General features: G+C 45.9%; 1 protein-coding gene across 2 annotated transcripts in view; it reads left to right on the plus strand.

Moving 5' to 3' along the window:
- The first annotated feature begins 1,096 nt into the window (after positions 1-1,096).
- Positions 1,097-15,141, plus strand: part of FAXC (failed axon connections homolog, metaxin like GST domain containing) — a 73,119-nt gene continuing 59,074 nt past the window's right edge. For both annotated transcript variants that reach the window (XM_026511757.4, XM_026511758.4), the window contains exons 1-2: positions 1,097-1,431; positions 6,582-6,717. In XM_026511757.4, coding sequence (XP_026367542.1) covers positions 1,166-1,431; positions 6,582-6,717 — 402 coding nt within the window. In that variant the 5' untranslated portion in view covers positions 1,097-1,165. The remainder of the gene's footprint in view (positions 1,432-6,581; positions 6,718-15,141) is intronic.

Raw genomic sequence — 15,141 nt, forward strand, 5'->3', positions numbered from 1 at the left:
TTAACGGGAAGCCAGACCCTGGGATCATGACCTGAGCAGAAGGCAGGAGCTTAACCGATTGAGGCCCCCAGGTGCCCTGGCCCTATTGTTTGGACTTACTAACTTTTCAAAATGAAATTAGAAATGAAGTTAAAGGGAAAAAAAAATTGAACACACACACACGCACACACACACACACTCACGTTTGGCAGATTTTCTGCACCAAAAAGAAAAGGAAAACAAACCCGAACACCCCACATCTACGAGTTTCCTGATAATTATTTCAAAGGGGAAAGCCTTGAGCGGGGTCAATCGGAGGGGAAATCTCTCTAGAGTACATTTTTGTTGTTATTTGTCAAACCAACCATCTCTCCGTGAGCACCCGGCCAAGACCCAGGTAACTGTGCACTGTAATAAGAGTGTTTTTATAAATTATGCAAATACACTTTCCTGATGGCCCGAACAATCTAATTCCCGACCTTAATCCGGGCCCTCGTTCCCAGCCCCCGCCGGGTGGCGTTTCCAGCCTGCCACTCCGCGTGGCCCCAGGTGAGTCCCGCGCGCTCCGCGCTCTCGGGCCTGCGGGAGGGGCTGGAGCGACAGCGGAGGGCGGGCCGGGGCTTGGGGGGGACGGAGATCCGGGCCCTGACTGCCGCTTCCTCCCGGTGGAGCCGCATTTTCAGGCACCTCCGCAGCCCTAGCCCTAGCGCGCCGAGCCGTTCCCGGGCGTGTCGCCCGGAGGCGCGGAGCCCGCCGGGCGCGCCCAGCCCTGCAGCTCCGGCCGGGGCGGAGGCCGCCGGACCGCGGAGATGCGGGGCGGGGGCAGGGCGCGGGGTAGGTGACTTTATCCCGCCTCTGTTTCCCTGCCCCGGGGAGCAATGACATCACGCGGCCTTCTCCAGGCGCCGACACAAAGAGCGGCGCGGAGAGGCCGCTGCGGGGGGAGCCGGCGGCCGCTGCTGCCGCCCCGGGCCCTGGGGCCCCGCCGGCCAGGCCCGCCGCCCGCGGCCCGCGTCCTTCCTGCTCCTCCTCCGCCGCCGCCGCCGCCGCCGCTGCCGCCTCGGTCGCCGCCGCCCGCGCCGCCCGCGCCCCCAGCGCGCCGCTGAGCCCGCGCCGGGCCGCTCCGGCCCCTTCCGATGCGGGCGGCGCGGGCCCTGGGAGGGGCGCCCGCAGCCAGCCGCGCAGCATGCACTGGGGGGTTGGCTTTGCCTCGTCCAGGCCGTGCGTGGTGGATCTGAGCTGGAACCAGAGCGTCTCCTTCTTCGGCTGGTGGGCCGGGTCCGAGGAGCCCTTCTCCTTTTATGGGGACATCATCGCTTTCCCTTTGCAGGATTACGGTGGGATCATGGCAGGGCTGGGCTCCGATCCCTGGTGGAAGAAAACACTTTACTTGACCGGGGGAGCTTTGCTGGCCGCAGCTGCGTATCTGCTCCACGAACTCCTGGTCATTAGGTGAGCCGGAGAGAGGGCCCCGCGCACGGGCGCCGAGAGGGGCACCTGGCCAGGGCAGGGCTGGCGCGAGGGGGGACCGTGCCAGCCTCTCGGTCACGCCGCGCAAATGCCCAAGAATCCTGCCCTTACCTTTCCCTAGAGGCAGTCCGTGGTCACCTGGCCTGAGGGGCAGTTTCCAGTTGACAGGAGAATTAAACTGGTAGTGGGAGGGGAAAACATTTGTCTCCCAGTCCTAAGGTGCTAAGAGCAAAAATTCTCCGGGTTGTTGTGGAACAAAATAGTCTATTAGGAAATGCCCTTAGTAAGATGCTAAGTGCAGTGTTTGCAACAATAGAATGAGGCCTGGTGAAGATACTAAGTTACACTTTTACGAAATGCCTTATTTGTTTATAGGTAATAATGCTGGAATATTAACCACTAACCTTATCTTTTAGTTAAGGGTTAGTTCTCCACCATCCCTACCCAAATTTCAACATCATCAAAAGGCTGAAATTGCAAAAGCTCCAGAGACCTCTGGGTCCCTGTTTAAGAGGCATGGTCAGGTAGAGTAGTGTGCGGTTTTGATGCAGCCTTAATCTGGTGATCGGCTGCTCAGGTATTTCAGGCTAAGCACCATCCTGGCGTTTCAGTGCCATTGTTGTGTGAACAGTAGGAGATCCGAGGACAGGACTAGCACATGGGCGTGTTTGACAAGAACACGGGAGTCACCCAGGGCCGTAAACAGTTGCATCGGCTGCCTGCCGCAGAATGTTTACAGGACTGACTGGGAAATGCCAGAAAATGGAGGCCCCTGCTGTTGGTACATCCAGAAGGACATGAGATCTTTGTTTGAATAGGGTAATGCCATAGGCTCCTGGGATGGTCCTTTGGCTCACTGATAACATCAATTTATGGTTAAAATTTCCATGCATTGGAGCCCTCTGTCCCTGGGAGATGACCAGAAGCGGGCAGCTTTCAATATCTCAGTATATCCCTGTTGGCCAGTATTTTTTAAGTAGTGACAAATGTGTTCACAGTGTCCTACACAATAGCTTATAAACAAAGACAGTGATAGGTGACCTTTAACAGGCCTGCGGGGATTCCAGGACTTTGTGACAGGCTAACTTAGGTATTTTGAGTATTTCTAATCTCCGAGAGGGTGGGAGATCATTAGGATCTGAGGAAATGTATTGGCTTTCACTATTATTTAGCCATAATTGAGAAGTTTCATTTTAAGCTTATTATGTGCACTAAATTCTCTCACTTAGCAGGTGCCTCGAATCATCTAGTTGAACCACATAAAGATTTTCAAAGTGAATTTTGAGTGAATTTCTCTAGATTATTTCCTATTTTTGCTAGTTTTAGAACTCTATTTCAAGTTAGATTTTAAGCTGTATGAAAAAACCAAAACATTTGTGCAGTACTTTAAATGGTAACCCAGTTGTTTCTTAATTATATTTCAGTCCAGAACCTTTTCAGGATCCAGAACCATGTGGCTTCTCGCCGGTTTAACCCTTTCTGGAGGGAGTGAAGGCACAGCTTCATAGGACCAAGTCTAAACCTTGCTTAAATGACCTTGCAGAAACAGCAAGGAGCGCAGAGCTCATCCTGGGAGCAGGCCACGCCCTGGCAGGTGTGGTCGCTGGACACAGAAGAGCCCTCTGCCCACAGATGTGTCCTTCTCCGCTTAGCGGACTACTTGAATGTTTATTTAGATAGAGATGTTTTTAATCCTTGGCTTATTCGCTTTTGTTTCTTGACGGATGTCTAAAGCCTGGGTAGGAAATATGTTATAATGGAGTAGAAGACCCTGTTATCATGCAAATAATTGAAACGGCTGCCCACCTTTGATCCCTTAGTAGGGACTCCGTATAGATGTGCTTTACTTGCGTTTATCCCTCTCCGCTGTGGTTGGATGCTTGATTCCCCTTTCATAGAGAAGGCAGGTACAGCTGAGGGAGGGAGGTTAAACCACTTGCCCAAGATCACACAGCAAGCGTAGTAGGATCCAGACCTGGGAAGGTGTGTGCCGAGTCTGCACTTTTTCCCGCCGCCGCCACCACTGCCTCCTAGAAAGTACCAATGACGAAATAAGCCTGGGGGGGGGGGGAGAAGAAGAGAAACGTAAAGAATTGGGGCATGGCCCAGGGAAGACAGGCCTGTGGCAGGGACCTGAGTTTCTGACAGCCTCTAGAGGCACAGAAAGACAGGGGGAGAGACTGAGCAAGGTCTGGGACTGCCATTCAGAGGTTACCTGATGGGGACTTCCATTTAGGGTGAAATCTGAGTGTCAGTTGTCTCCATAGTTTAGGCAAAACAAAACAATCCCGAATCTGCAAGATGGAAAACACACCTTGAAATGATCACAGTGTCTGAGGATATGGACAATGGTAAAGTCGTTACCCCTTGACTTGGATTTTCTGCCGGAGAGACTTAACCTGAGTGTGTGGCCAAGTCTCTAGCGTGTAAAGGACAGTTGCCTGGTGAGAACTACTTAGGAAGGTTCATGAAGGAGTAACACCAAAGGAGGTATTTTGGATTTTATGCCTGCTTTTCCCACGGCAGTATTTTGAACCCAATATTGCCTCAGCTCTCTCCTTTACTTCCCCTGAGTGGTGACAGCCTAGCAGCTGTCTTAAAGCCAATCCATTTGAAAATGTGTTGTTTGTAAATTGAATGACTAAATAATGGTTGTGGTGTTGGTAGCTCTTTTGCACTTGGGGCCCTTGGGCCCAGCCTGTCCTAGAGAACTTAGGGAATCTGAGCAGCCCCCAGTCAGCCAACCTCTGACCTCCATAAACTAACAGCTCGTCGGCCGCACACGGGAGCATGGTCCTCTGTGGTCTCCTTCATGATGGGAGTAGGGGCTGGTCTTGTTGCTCCATAGGTGTTCTCTTATATAACCCTCATTATAAAGCCACTTTGGAAAGTACAGCTGTCCAGGTATTTTATAAAACACCTGCTTCTCTGATCCTAAGTTAGAGAGTAGTTTCTGATGTGTGGGAGGAGGGCGCTGGAGCCAGAGTGGCTTCACATGCACTTTGCTTTTAACCATGGAACCTTGGACATGAGAATAAGCTTCTTGGCTACTTGGTTTTCTCGTCTATAAAATGGGGGTAATCATAGTAGCCTTCCTCATGGAGTCGACTGAGTTAGCACATGTAAATTGCTTAGAACGGTTTGACATGTCAGTGAGCATTCAGTAAAAGTTGGCCACCATTAGCTATTATAACTTTCATCAGAAAGTTGGAGACTTGAATGGCCCGGGTCAAACTGGCTGTTTGGATAGAATTAACTGAGAAATTGCCCATTTCAGTGTTGTTGAAAGGCTTAGAGCTTGGGATCTGGAGCTATTAATGGCCTGATCTTAGAGTGATATCCCTGGGACAAGTTATTTAACCTCTCTGAGCTTCACTTTCCTTATCTGCTGTATAATATAAACTAAATTCAGACTATCACAATATCCACGCTGTGGTGTTACTTCAGAATGAAATAGAGGAATATGCATCATGTACACAAAGTCACTGGCATACGCTTGTCACATCCATTCTTATTATGACATGGCCCAAGTTAACAGAATTAGATGTTTCTGGCAGTGGAGCAGATTTTATATTTATCTCCTCTCTTTCCAGTTCTTAAATTTTTGCCTGGCTACTTTACATGAAAATACCACTCTGTGACTTGAATTATTTGACTGGACAAAGTCAGTTAATTGCCAAATCTAGTTTGCGCTCTCTGGGAACAGTCTAAGAGGCGTCTTGGTTTTAGGATCTGACCTCCCCAACATTTCATCTAAATGGAAGTCTTTGTTTTATATAGCAAATATTGCTGGAAAAAGGCAAATATTTGTATTCTTTTGACTTGAGCAGTGTTTTCAAAGTGAGTCATTCTGAACTCTAAGTGGAATGGGCGCTCTGGTGGTAAACTTCTCCGAAAGAGTTTGTTTTACTGAACACAGACGCTGCAGGAGGTGAGCTCCATGGGCGGAGGATAGAAAGAGCTTGCACTTGCTTGGGTGGAAGTAGGAGTGGGATTAAACTGGGAGTGATGTGAGATTTTTAAAATTTAATCCTCATGCTAATTGACGCAGAATGGGTACTGCTCTCGCTTGCTGTGGGTGAGAGGAAGAGAGGCCTAGGGTAATATGGCTGGTAGGAAGCAGGGCTTGGATTTAACCCAGGTCTCCATACTTGGAATCTAGCATTTTCTCAATTATAAGGTATCCATTGAAAAGCTGGGAATCCTCCCAACCAGAAAAGTAGCCAAGGGAAAACTAGACGTGTGGCTGAGACAGAAGGGAAATCCTCCCACCCAGAAAAGTAGCCAAGGGAAAACTAGACGTGTGGCTGAGACAGAAGGGAAGAGGGAGGGGTATTAAGTTATATGCTGTGTGGCGAGAGTGGGGACCCTGGGAACCTAGAGAAGATGAAAGAGAGCCCGGAAGCCATCTTCCTTGGCATCACACAGGTGAAAGGCCAGGTGAGGGCACACGGAGTTTGGAAGGAGGACCAGAATATTCAGGGTCTCAGATTCCCTGCAGACTTGGTTCCTAGCAGAGTAAACCTGCGCTGTTATTCCTGGGGTCTAGGGACAATTTCATGGTGCAGTCCAGGGGTCAAGAACATAGACTCTGCTCGCCTGATTCAGTCCAGGGTCTGCTATATACTAGCAAGGTGACCTTGGGCAAGGGAATCCTCTCTGCCTCAGTTTCCTCATCTATCACCCATGGATGACAGTAGTAGGTCCCTTGTAAAGTTATTGTGAAGATTAAATGAAATAATACCCGTGAAGCCCTTAGAACAATGCCTGACACCCAGGAAGCACACACACTCTCATTTTTATCCTTTCGGCTTGTGCCTGGCCGCGAAGCATAGCCAGCTGGAGGAGGGATGGGCCTGTACAAGTGCTCTTCCTGCCCCAGAGGCTATAGTTATCCCAAGGAGGTTGATACATAGTTACTCTCTAAGCCCTTGGGGTCACCGTGATCATTTGTGCGGTTCTCTGGTGTTTTGGCTAAGCTTCCACTCTGCTTCTGGGTGGGGTGAGCCCCCGCAACAAACAGATCTGCTTCTTCATTGAGGAGATACAACCCACCGGGGACCTCTGGGGAACAGAGGGAATTGAATGTATAACACGTGGATTGCTGTTCATGTCTGTTTTGGTTTTGGCAGGAAACAGCAAGAGATTGACTCCAAAGATGCTATTATTTTGCATCAGTTTGCAAGACCTAACAATGGTGTCCCCAGTTTGTCTCCTTTCTGTTTGAAAATGGAAACTTACTTAAGGATGGCTGACTTACCCTACCAGGTACTTCTGTACACACGTGTCTTATTCTCACGACAGTACTGTCAGAGGGGGAGTTCCTCATCTCACACGGTGGGAAGGGTTTCCTCTTGGTGTTGGGGGAGTGGGTATGAAATTAGCAGTGCCTGGTCGTTAGCAGATACTTAGAGGAGAGACTGGATTCTAGGGTCTGTTGATTTTTACATCCAGTTTAATGGGGGATCCAGAGGGTATGGACTTTTGTAGGTTTCAGGGTTATGTATTTTTTCCCTGTCGTAGAATTGGCCTAGGTTAAGCTGGGCTAGGCCTCCTAGGCAGCTATTCATAAAGGTGGGTGTACCATTGCTCTGCGTGGTTTTTCCCTTGAGATTTCTGTTAGAAAGCGTTATATTTTGTCTCTCTTGAATCCTGGGGGGCAGAGCACCCAGCAGGCCACAAGGGAGATAGCTGTAGATTTTGTGAGAGCTTTTCCACAGTGCTCCATGTTCTGTTTGGGTGACTTTTAGGGAAACATTCGCTCGTGTTGGCATCAAAGAATGAACAGAGCAGTGTACTTAACAGAGGAATGTTTTCCTGTGAGTTGTGTCTCACAAATTTGGTGAGTTGTGTTTTCATTGTTATTCAGTTCCTTGTTTGTTTGTTTTAATTTCCCCTTCTCTTTTTCTTTTTCACCTAATATCTAGCTATATACAAGTTTTTAAAGCTTTGATTTTTGTTACTGTTTTTAATTTTGTGATCAGAACAGATAGTCTCTGTGATATTAATTCCTTGAAATTGACTGAGGCTTTAGCCTAGAGTGTGGCTGGTTTTTATGAACGTTGAAAATCATTCCGTATTCTCCGTTTGGGCGAAGAGCTGTCTAGATTTCCTTGCTTGAGCGTTTGTTTACTGGGTTATTTAGGTCTTGTATATCTCTGCTTATTTTTTGTTTGCCTGTTCTAGTAGTTTCTGAAAGGAGTGGATTCAAATATCCACGGGTATTTGTTGATTTATCTTTTCTTCCTGCCGTCAGTTCTTGCTTTATGTAAGAGATCACATGGTTAGCACATATCGTGTGAAAGATCACATTTGTACTCTTTTGTTTCTTTTCCCGGTACATATAGCACCCGGCTGTGTCCCTGCTTTTTTTTACTTCTTGAATTTTATATTATCAGATACTGAGATTGATTCTCCAGCTCTCTTGTGGTCCATATTTGCTTGGGATACCCTTCTCCATCCTCTTTCTCTATTTTTTTGTGTATCTGTCTCTCATAGGCAATGTATTACCTGTAGCCAATCTAAGAGTCCTTATTCGGTGCGTTTTTTCATTTACACTTGTAATTATTGCTTAACTATGAGTTATCTCTAACATCCTATTTATTTATTTAACTTATTTTTTCCTAACATCTTATTTAATATTTTTTCCTCCTTATTATACTTGGTTTTTAATTTTTTCCTTGTTTCCTGCTTTCTAATGGATAGATAAAAAGAAACTTTCTTATCATTTAAAACAAATTCTATTTTTGTTGTTAGGGTTTTTGCTCTTACGATCCAAATTTGAGTTTATTCATCCCTATTATCATTTCTCAAATGCTGTGTTGGTCCTCTGATAATATCAGGATCTTATAGGTTCACGTGAATCTTGGGTCTCTCTTTTCCCAGCCCGGATCCCAAGTGTGTTGTTGGCTAATTTTTTTTTTTTTCTTGTTGTCTAATGTTTTAATTCTGGAATTTTGGAAATCCTTTCCTTTTCTTCTGGTTCTTTTTTTAGGCAACAAAGCTTACGAAGTTTCTGATTAGCCTTATTTCCCATATATCTTCTCCTCCAGGATTATTTATCCTTTTATTTGAGCACTTTCTTGATGCATATTTTCGCATTGAGACTTCATGCAGCAAACCTCCAGTGGCTTTGCACGCCTGATAGCGTCTTTATTACGCCCTCATGTTTGAAACATCTACGTTCAAAGTTCTTTTCCTTCAGGGCTTTAAAAATATCACTCCCTCTTTTTCTTCATCAGTATTGCTATTGAAAAATCTGATGTTAGCCTGATTTTCTTCTCTCTCTTTCTGGAAGCTTTTAGAATTTGCATTTAATCTCAGTGTACTTCAATTTCACTATGGTGTGCCTTGGTGTGGGTCTTTATGTATCTTGTTGGGTCCTTTCTAAACTCTTGTAGTAGGAAGTCTTGAATCTTTTTTTAATTCTGGGGAATTATTAATTTTCTTCAAATAGTTCCATTTCTTTTTTGTTTTAGCCTTCTTCTTTCTTGTCCCTTATTACCTGGATACTGAAATCTCTGCTTTTATATTCTCTATCTCTGAACATACTCCTTCATTCTTTTCTTCTTCCTTCTGGGTGGATTTGTCTTTCTGACATTCCGTTGTGTCTCTCTATTCTCTTCTTGTGTCCATCGTGCTGCTTATCTGTTGTGTTCAACTTCTATATTTTTCTTCTTAATATTCCCCCTTGGTTTGTATTGCAATTTCTTCTTTTACACCTTACAGGATATCTGTTATGCTAATTAAAATGGGTCTGTCCCCATAATCCTGCTTCATGGTGTAGACATTCCGTCTGTTGCTCTTGTGTGATAGCGGTTGTATGAGTCCCATGTCGACTTTGGTCTGAGATTTCCTTTTTGCCAGAGATGTCTGCTCCCCTGCCTGGGGATTTGTACGGGACAAGGGCCAGAGCTTAGGCTACAGGTTGGGTGCCTCTGAGGGGATGTAAGAAAAGAGGTGAGCCCCAGGTACCCCAAGCCACTATGGTCCCTATGGTTTGCTGCCCCTTCTCCAAGTGGCTCCGACTGGTCAGGGGTTCACCTGTAGGCTCTGACAAATTAGCAGCTCCGGGAGGAGGTGGTCTCCCTTGCTGGTAACAGAGCAGCTGGGCCAGGCTTTTGGGTGCCCGGGTAATGATGTCAGCCCTGCAACTCCCGACGCCCCCGGCCTGTGCTTTCTGAGCCAGTTTCTCTGCAGCAGAGGGGATGGGGCGGCAGTGGCCCTCCTAAGGCAGTGCTGGGATGAGATGAGTGGCCTCGCCTTGGCTCGGTGGGTGCTATTATGGAGGCCCCACTGGCGGTACGATGGCGTGGCACCTAACGGGGCTGCGGGCGCAGGGCTCTGGGAGGGCACGGTGTTTCTGGGGACCAGAAGGAGGTTGTTGATGACTGGGGACTGGAACGCAAGGGCTGTCTGGAGAGAGGAACAGGGAGATTATTCAGGACTTTCTAAGTCAGGAACAGAGGAGAAAACAGCACTGAAGACGGACAAAGCCTGAAGCAGCTAGACGCAGTGGGTCACGTTTGAAAGCCCATCGTGGAGCTGGGCGTTGGCAGCCAGCGCTGGGAGATACGGTCACCCAGGGGCTCCCGTTGAAGGAAGAGGCTGCCGCCCAGCAGCTGCCGTCTCTGTTGCGTCCCCACTCCTGACCCAGTCCTGTTGGTTAGCCTGACAGCTTTGGGGCAGTTAGGGCGCCGGACCGAATTTTGTGCTCTGGAGTCTGAGCGCTTTCTAGATCTCTCGCGCCCCCTCCCCTTGGTGAAGGGATCCCGCCGGCCGTTTGCAGGGGCCGGCCCAGCGGCCCGGGCTGTGCTCCCCTTTCCCCTCTTGCCTTCGAGCCTGCAGCCTGACTGCCGGCCCGCAGCCCTGCCTTTGCTGCAGCCGGGCCCTCTGTTCGTGTCGCAGAACCGCTGCTTTCAGTTCGCGTGACCCGAGCAGCAGGACGCACGTCTCCCCAGGAAGCCGGAAGCTAGTGCAGAGGCCTTCCAGGTGACCACTTACCCCCTTGCAAAATTATTATTTCTTATTAAGTGTGTGTGTGTGTGTGTGTGTGCGTGTGTGTATTTTTATTTTTTATTTTTTTAAAGAAAGGTGTAGGCGTGATTTTTCTTCTGTGAGGTCTCTGTGGAAAATAAATGTAGGGGGTGTTCAGCTCAGGGCAGAGATTTAGGTAAGAGAAAAATGGTTCTGTGGTTTAGAAGGCAGCTCTGTGCCTGCGCTGGGTGCCTTGGGCCCTGCGTGCCCTTGGTGAGGGTTTGGGTTGCTGCATGTGGCGCCTGGGAAGTGCTGGGGGGCGGGCATCGCCTGCGCTCTGAGTGCAGAGGCGTTTTGTCAGAGATCCAGAGAACTCTACGCTCTGCCCCTTCTTTCCCTGTGCCTAGAACAAGAAAACATTAAAGTGGTATATTCCTAAGGGCACGACTTTATATTTGAAGCTTTTTTTTTTTCTTTTTACTTTTTGACCAAAGAGAGACTGGAATAAATATTTGATGGCCATTAGTAGAAACTCAAAGGCTTTTTAAAAAAACCTTGGTCTGTTGGTCACAGTTACTATCTTTGCATCTTTTTAAAATCAGAATACACATATTGCTAGGTCAATTTCGAAAACTCTTCATTTTGTAATAATTATAGATTCATAGGAAGTTGTAGAAAAGGTACAAGGAGGTCCTGCAGATATGGTTAATTTTTTTTTTTCAAAATGAAAATAGCTTTACCTTTTCTTTCTGATTACGTATAGGTGATGTTTTGTCCTTATAAGAATTTCAGACAATACAAAGTGTAAGTGGGAAATGAAAATCTCCTGGCATCTTACTCGGTAGAGATTGCCATCACTAATACTTCGGGCCATCTTTCCATACATTTCTCCAGACACACAGAAAGATGCCTACATCGTTTGCTCTAACTGGTTGTATAAGGAGCCTGTATTTCACACAATAACTTTTTTTTAAATATGAAAAAGAAAAAGGCTCCTTTGCAACTCTCTGCTCTGGCTTTCAGCCCCCTTTTTTTTCCTTTTAAATATTTTATTTATTTGAGAGAGAGAGAGCACTAGAGAGAGAGAGCAAGTACGAATGGGGGGCAGAGGGAGAGGGAGAGGCAGGCAGGAGCCCTCTGTGGGGCTTGATCCCAGGACCTGGGGATCATGATCTGGGCTGAAGGAAGATGCTTAACGGACTGAGCCACCCAGGCGCCCCCAGCCCTAACTTTTGATGTTCTATTTATTTGCTGATCTTGGCTGTTCCCACCCCCCATCTTTTTGTGTTGAAATTTTCTAAGCTACAGACAAGTTGAGAGCCTGGCACTGGGAATACCCATATGCCCTTCCCCCAGATTCACCAATTATTGCCTTTCTTGCTTTATTTCTCTTTATAGAAACCTTTGTGAATATTTTTTTATGAACCATTTGAAAGTAAGCTGCAGAAATCATGACACTTCACCCCTTAATACTTCAGTATGCATCTCCAAAAAAGAAGGACATTTTTTTCTACAAAACTACAATACACAGTTGTAAAGGGAAGTACTCTGTTTTTTTCCTGTCTACATGGGAGAAAAGCCAGTTTTTCCCTACTGTGTGTTTCTTTCCTGTGAATCGCCTTTGGTACTAACATAAAACACTTCATTTCTGACACTTCTGGTCACCAAATGTGTGGATTTTTCCCCCCACAGGAGGCAGCTGTCTGTGACACGATCCGGGTGTCCTACAGTTTCATTCAATTCTGATGCTTGCTAGCCAGAGACAGTGTCATATCCCACAGGTTAAGGGCTCAGTCCCACAGACTGTATCCTTCCCCCTCCGCAGAATTCAGGGAAACACTTATGTTCACCGGTTTATTAAAGAATACGTTAAAAGGTACAAATGAACAGCCAGATGAAGTGGTACATAGGGGGTGAGGCCTGGGAGGCTCCGAGCGTAGGAGCTTCTGTCCCTGTGGAGTTGGGGTGTGTCACCCTCCCCATATGGATGGATTTGGCCATCTGGAAGCTCTCTGAACCCCATACTTCTGGGATTTTATGGAGGTGTCCTCACATAGGCATGATCAATCATTAACTGCATTTCCAGCGCCTCTCCTCTCTCTGGAGGATGGGGGTGGGGTGGGGCTGAAAGTTCCTGGCTGCTAATCAAGGGTTGGTCTTTCTGGTGACCAGCTACCACCCAGGAGCCATCCAAGGAGCCCACCCAGAGTCCCCTCATTAAGACAAAAGATGCTTCTAGTGCTTGTATCACTTAGGCATTTTCATAAGGCTTTTAGGGGCTCTGTGTTTGGAACTGGGGGCAGAGACCAGCATATGTATTTCTTATGTCATAACAGTGGATACATGGATTTTTTCCCCCAGTGTGTTATAATCCACTAAAGTTGCTCAAATTATCTCAAATATAGCCAGTGGGAGACCTTTCAAGATGGCTGCAGGGGTGCAGTGAATGTCATGGATATATATTTAGCTGAAAATTGAGGGGACCATGGCTAGTGTAGCAAGTCAGTGTCCCAAGACTTTGGGATTTCTTTTAAGGTCTCGCATTCTCCATTTCAGAATGCTGATGGTGGTGTTCATACTTCTGACGAAGGCGCTTGTCAAACACTTCATGTGCATTTTCTCACTTACTCCTGCAACTGTTGTTATCCCCATTCTGTAGATGAGGAACTGAGGCCCAGGAAAGATTAAGGGAGACCCAGGGAGGACCAGGGTCGCACTGAATAAATGATGGAATGAGATTTTTAAACTCGAAGCCTATGGCTTTCACTGCTGTGCTGATAATATAGTGTAAGTGTGGAGTAGTCTCACCTACGGCAGACTGACGGGGAAACTTCAGCTTGGAAAAAATAGAGGATTTACCTCTTCATGTTTCTTCTCAAAATTACTTTCAGAAACTACCCTCAGTGGGCCAGTCAGACTCCAGTTGCTTGAATAAAACAGGCCAGGAGTTCCTGACTATATTTAAAGAAGTTAAGGAAAATTAAGTAAAGTGAAGTATTAAAAAGTATGTTTTGATTTTAACAGTAATATAACCAATTCTGAAAAATTAAAGTTCATGGAAGGATCATCGGCATCTCATAGTCTTGCCAATTACTTGAAACATTTTTGTGTTTCTTTTTAAAATATTTTTTGAATTCATCTAATTTTTAGTTAGATATGATCACAGTGTCTCTAAAATGTTGTCTCCTACTTTTTTATCTGGGAAGCAAAATACATTTTTTTCAGTTGATCTTTTTTATTTTTATTTTTATTGCCGTGTAGTTGACATGCAGTGTTTTGTTAGTTTCACTTACCATAATACTCTCTGGCTCTATGAATGGTGCTGCAAATGGTAAAATTTCATTCTTTTTTATGCCTGAGTAATATTCCATTCTGTCTATCTATCTGTCTGTCCATCCCACATCTTATTTTTGCTTTCACCTATTGATGGACACTTGGGCTGCTTCCATACCTTGGCCATTGCAAATAATGCTGCAGTAAACATATGGGTGCATATATCTTTTCAAATGAGTGTTTCGTTTTCTTTGGGTAAATACCTAGTGGTGGAATCACTAGATTGTATGGTGTTTCTGTTTTTATTTTTTTTTAAAGATTTATTTATTATTTATTAGAGAGAGGGGGAGAGAGAGAGAGAGCACGCACATGGGGGAGGGGCAGAGGGAGAGAAAAACTCAAGCAGACTCTGCAAAGAGCACGGAGCCTGACACAGGGCTCAATCTCATGACCCTGAGATCACTACCTGAGCTGAAACCAAGAGTCAGACACATAACTGACTGCGCCACCCAGGCACCCTTGTTTTTAATTTTTTGAGGAACCTCCATATTGTTTTCCGTGGTGGGTCTACCAATTAACATTCCCACCAACAGTGCATGAGCGTTTCCTTTTTCCTACATTCTTGCCAACACTTGTTGTTTCTTGACTTTTTGATACTGTTCTGGCTGGTATGAAGTAATATCTCATTGTAGTTTTGATTTGCATTTCCCTGATGATTAGTGACATTGAGCATCTTTTCATGCATCTGTTGGCCATGTGTATGTCTTCTTTGGAAAAATGCCTGTGCTGGTCCATTGACCTTTTAAAAATCATTATTATTATTATTAATTATTATTATTTTAAAGTGTTGAATTGTAGGAGTTCTTTATGTGTTTTGGACATTAACTCCTTATTGGATATATCATTTGCAAATATTTTTTCCCATTTGGTAGGTAGTCCTTTTGTTTTGTTGATGGTTTCCTTTGCTGTGCAAAAGCTTTTTAGTTTGGTGTAGTCCCAATTGTTTATTTTTGCTTTTGTTTCCCTTGCCTGAGAAAACAGATCCAGAAAAATATTGTTTTTTTTTTTTAAAGATTTTATTTATTTATTTATTTGACAGAGATAGAGACAGCCAGCGAGAGAGGGAACACAAGCAGGGGGAGTGGGAGAGGAAGAAGCAGGCCCATAGCATAGGAACCTGATGTGGGGCTTGATCCCATAACGCCGGGATCACACCCTGAGCCGAAGGCAGACGCTTAACCGCTGTGCCACCCAGGCGCCCCCAGAAAAATATTGTTAAGGCTGATGTCCAAGGGATTACAGTCTGTTTTCTTTTAGAAGTTTTATGGTCTCAGGTCTTACATTTAGGTATTTAATCTATTTTGAGTTTAGTTTTGTGTGTAGTGTAAGAGAGCACCATTTATTGAAGGTACTGTCTTTTTTCCATTGTATATTCTTGCCTCC

This window comes from Ursus arctos, unplaced genomic scaffold (genome assembly GCF_023065955.2).
Source record: "Ursus arctos isolate Adak ecotype North America unplaced genomic scaffold, UrsArc2.0 scaffold_13, whole genome shotgun sequence".
Lineage (NCBI taxonomy): Eukaryota > Metazoa > Chordata > Mammalia > Carnivora > Ursidae > Ursus > Ursus arctos.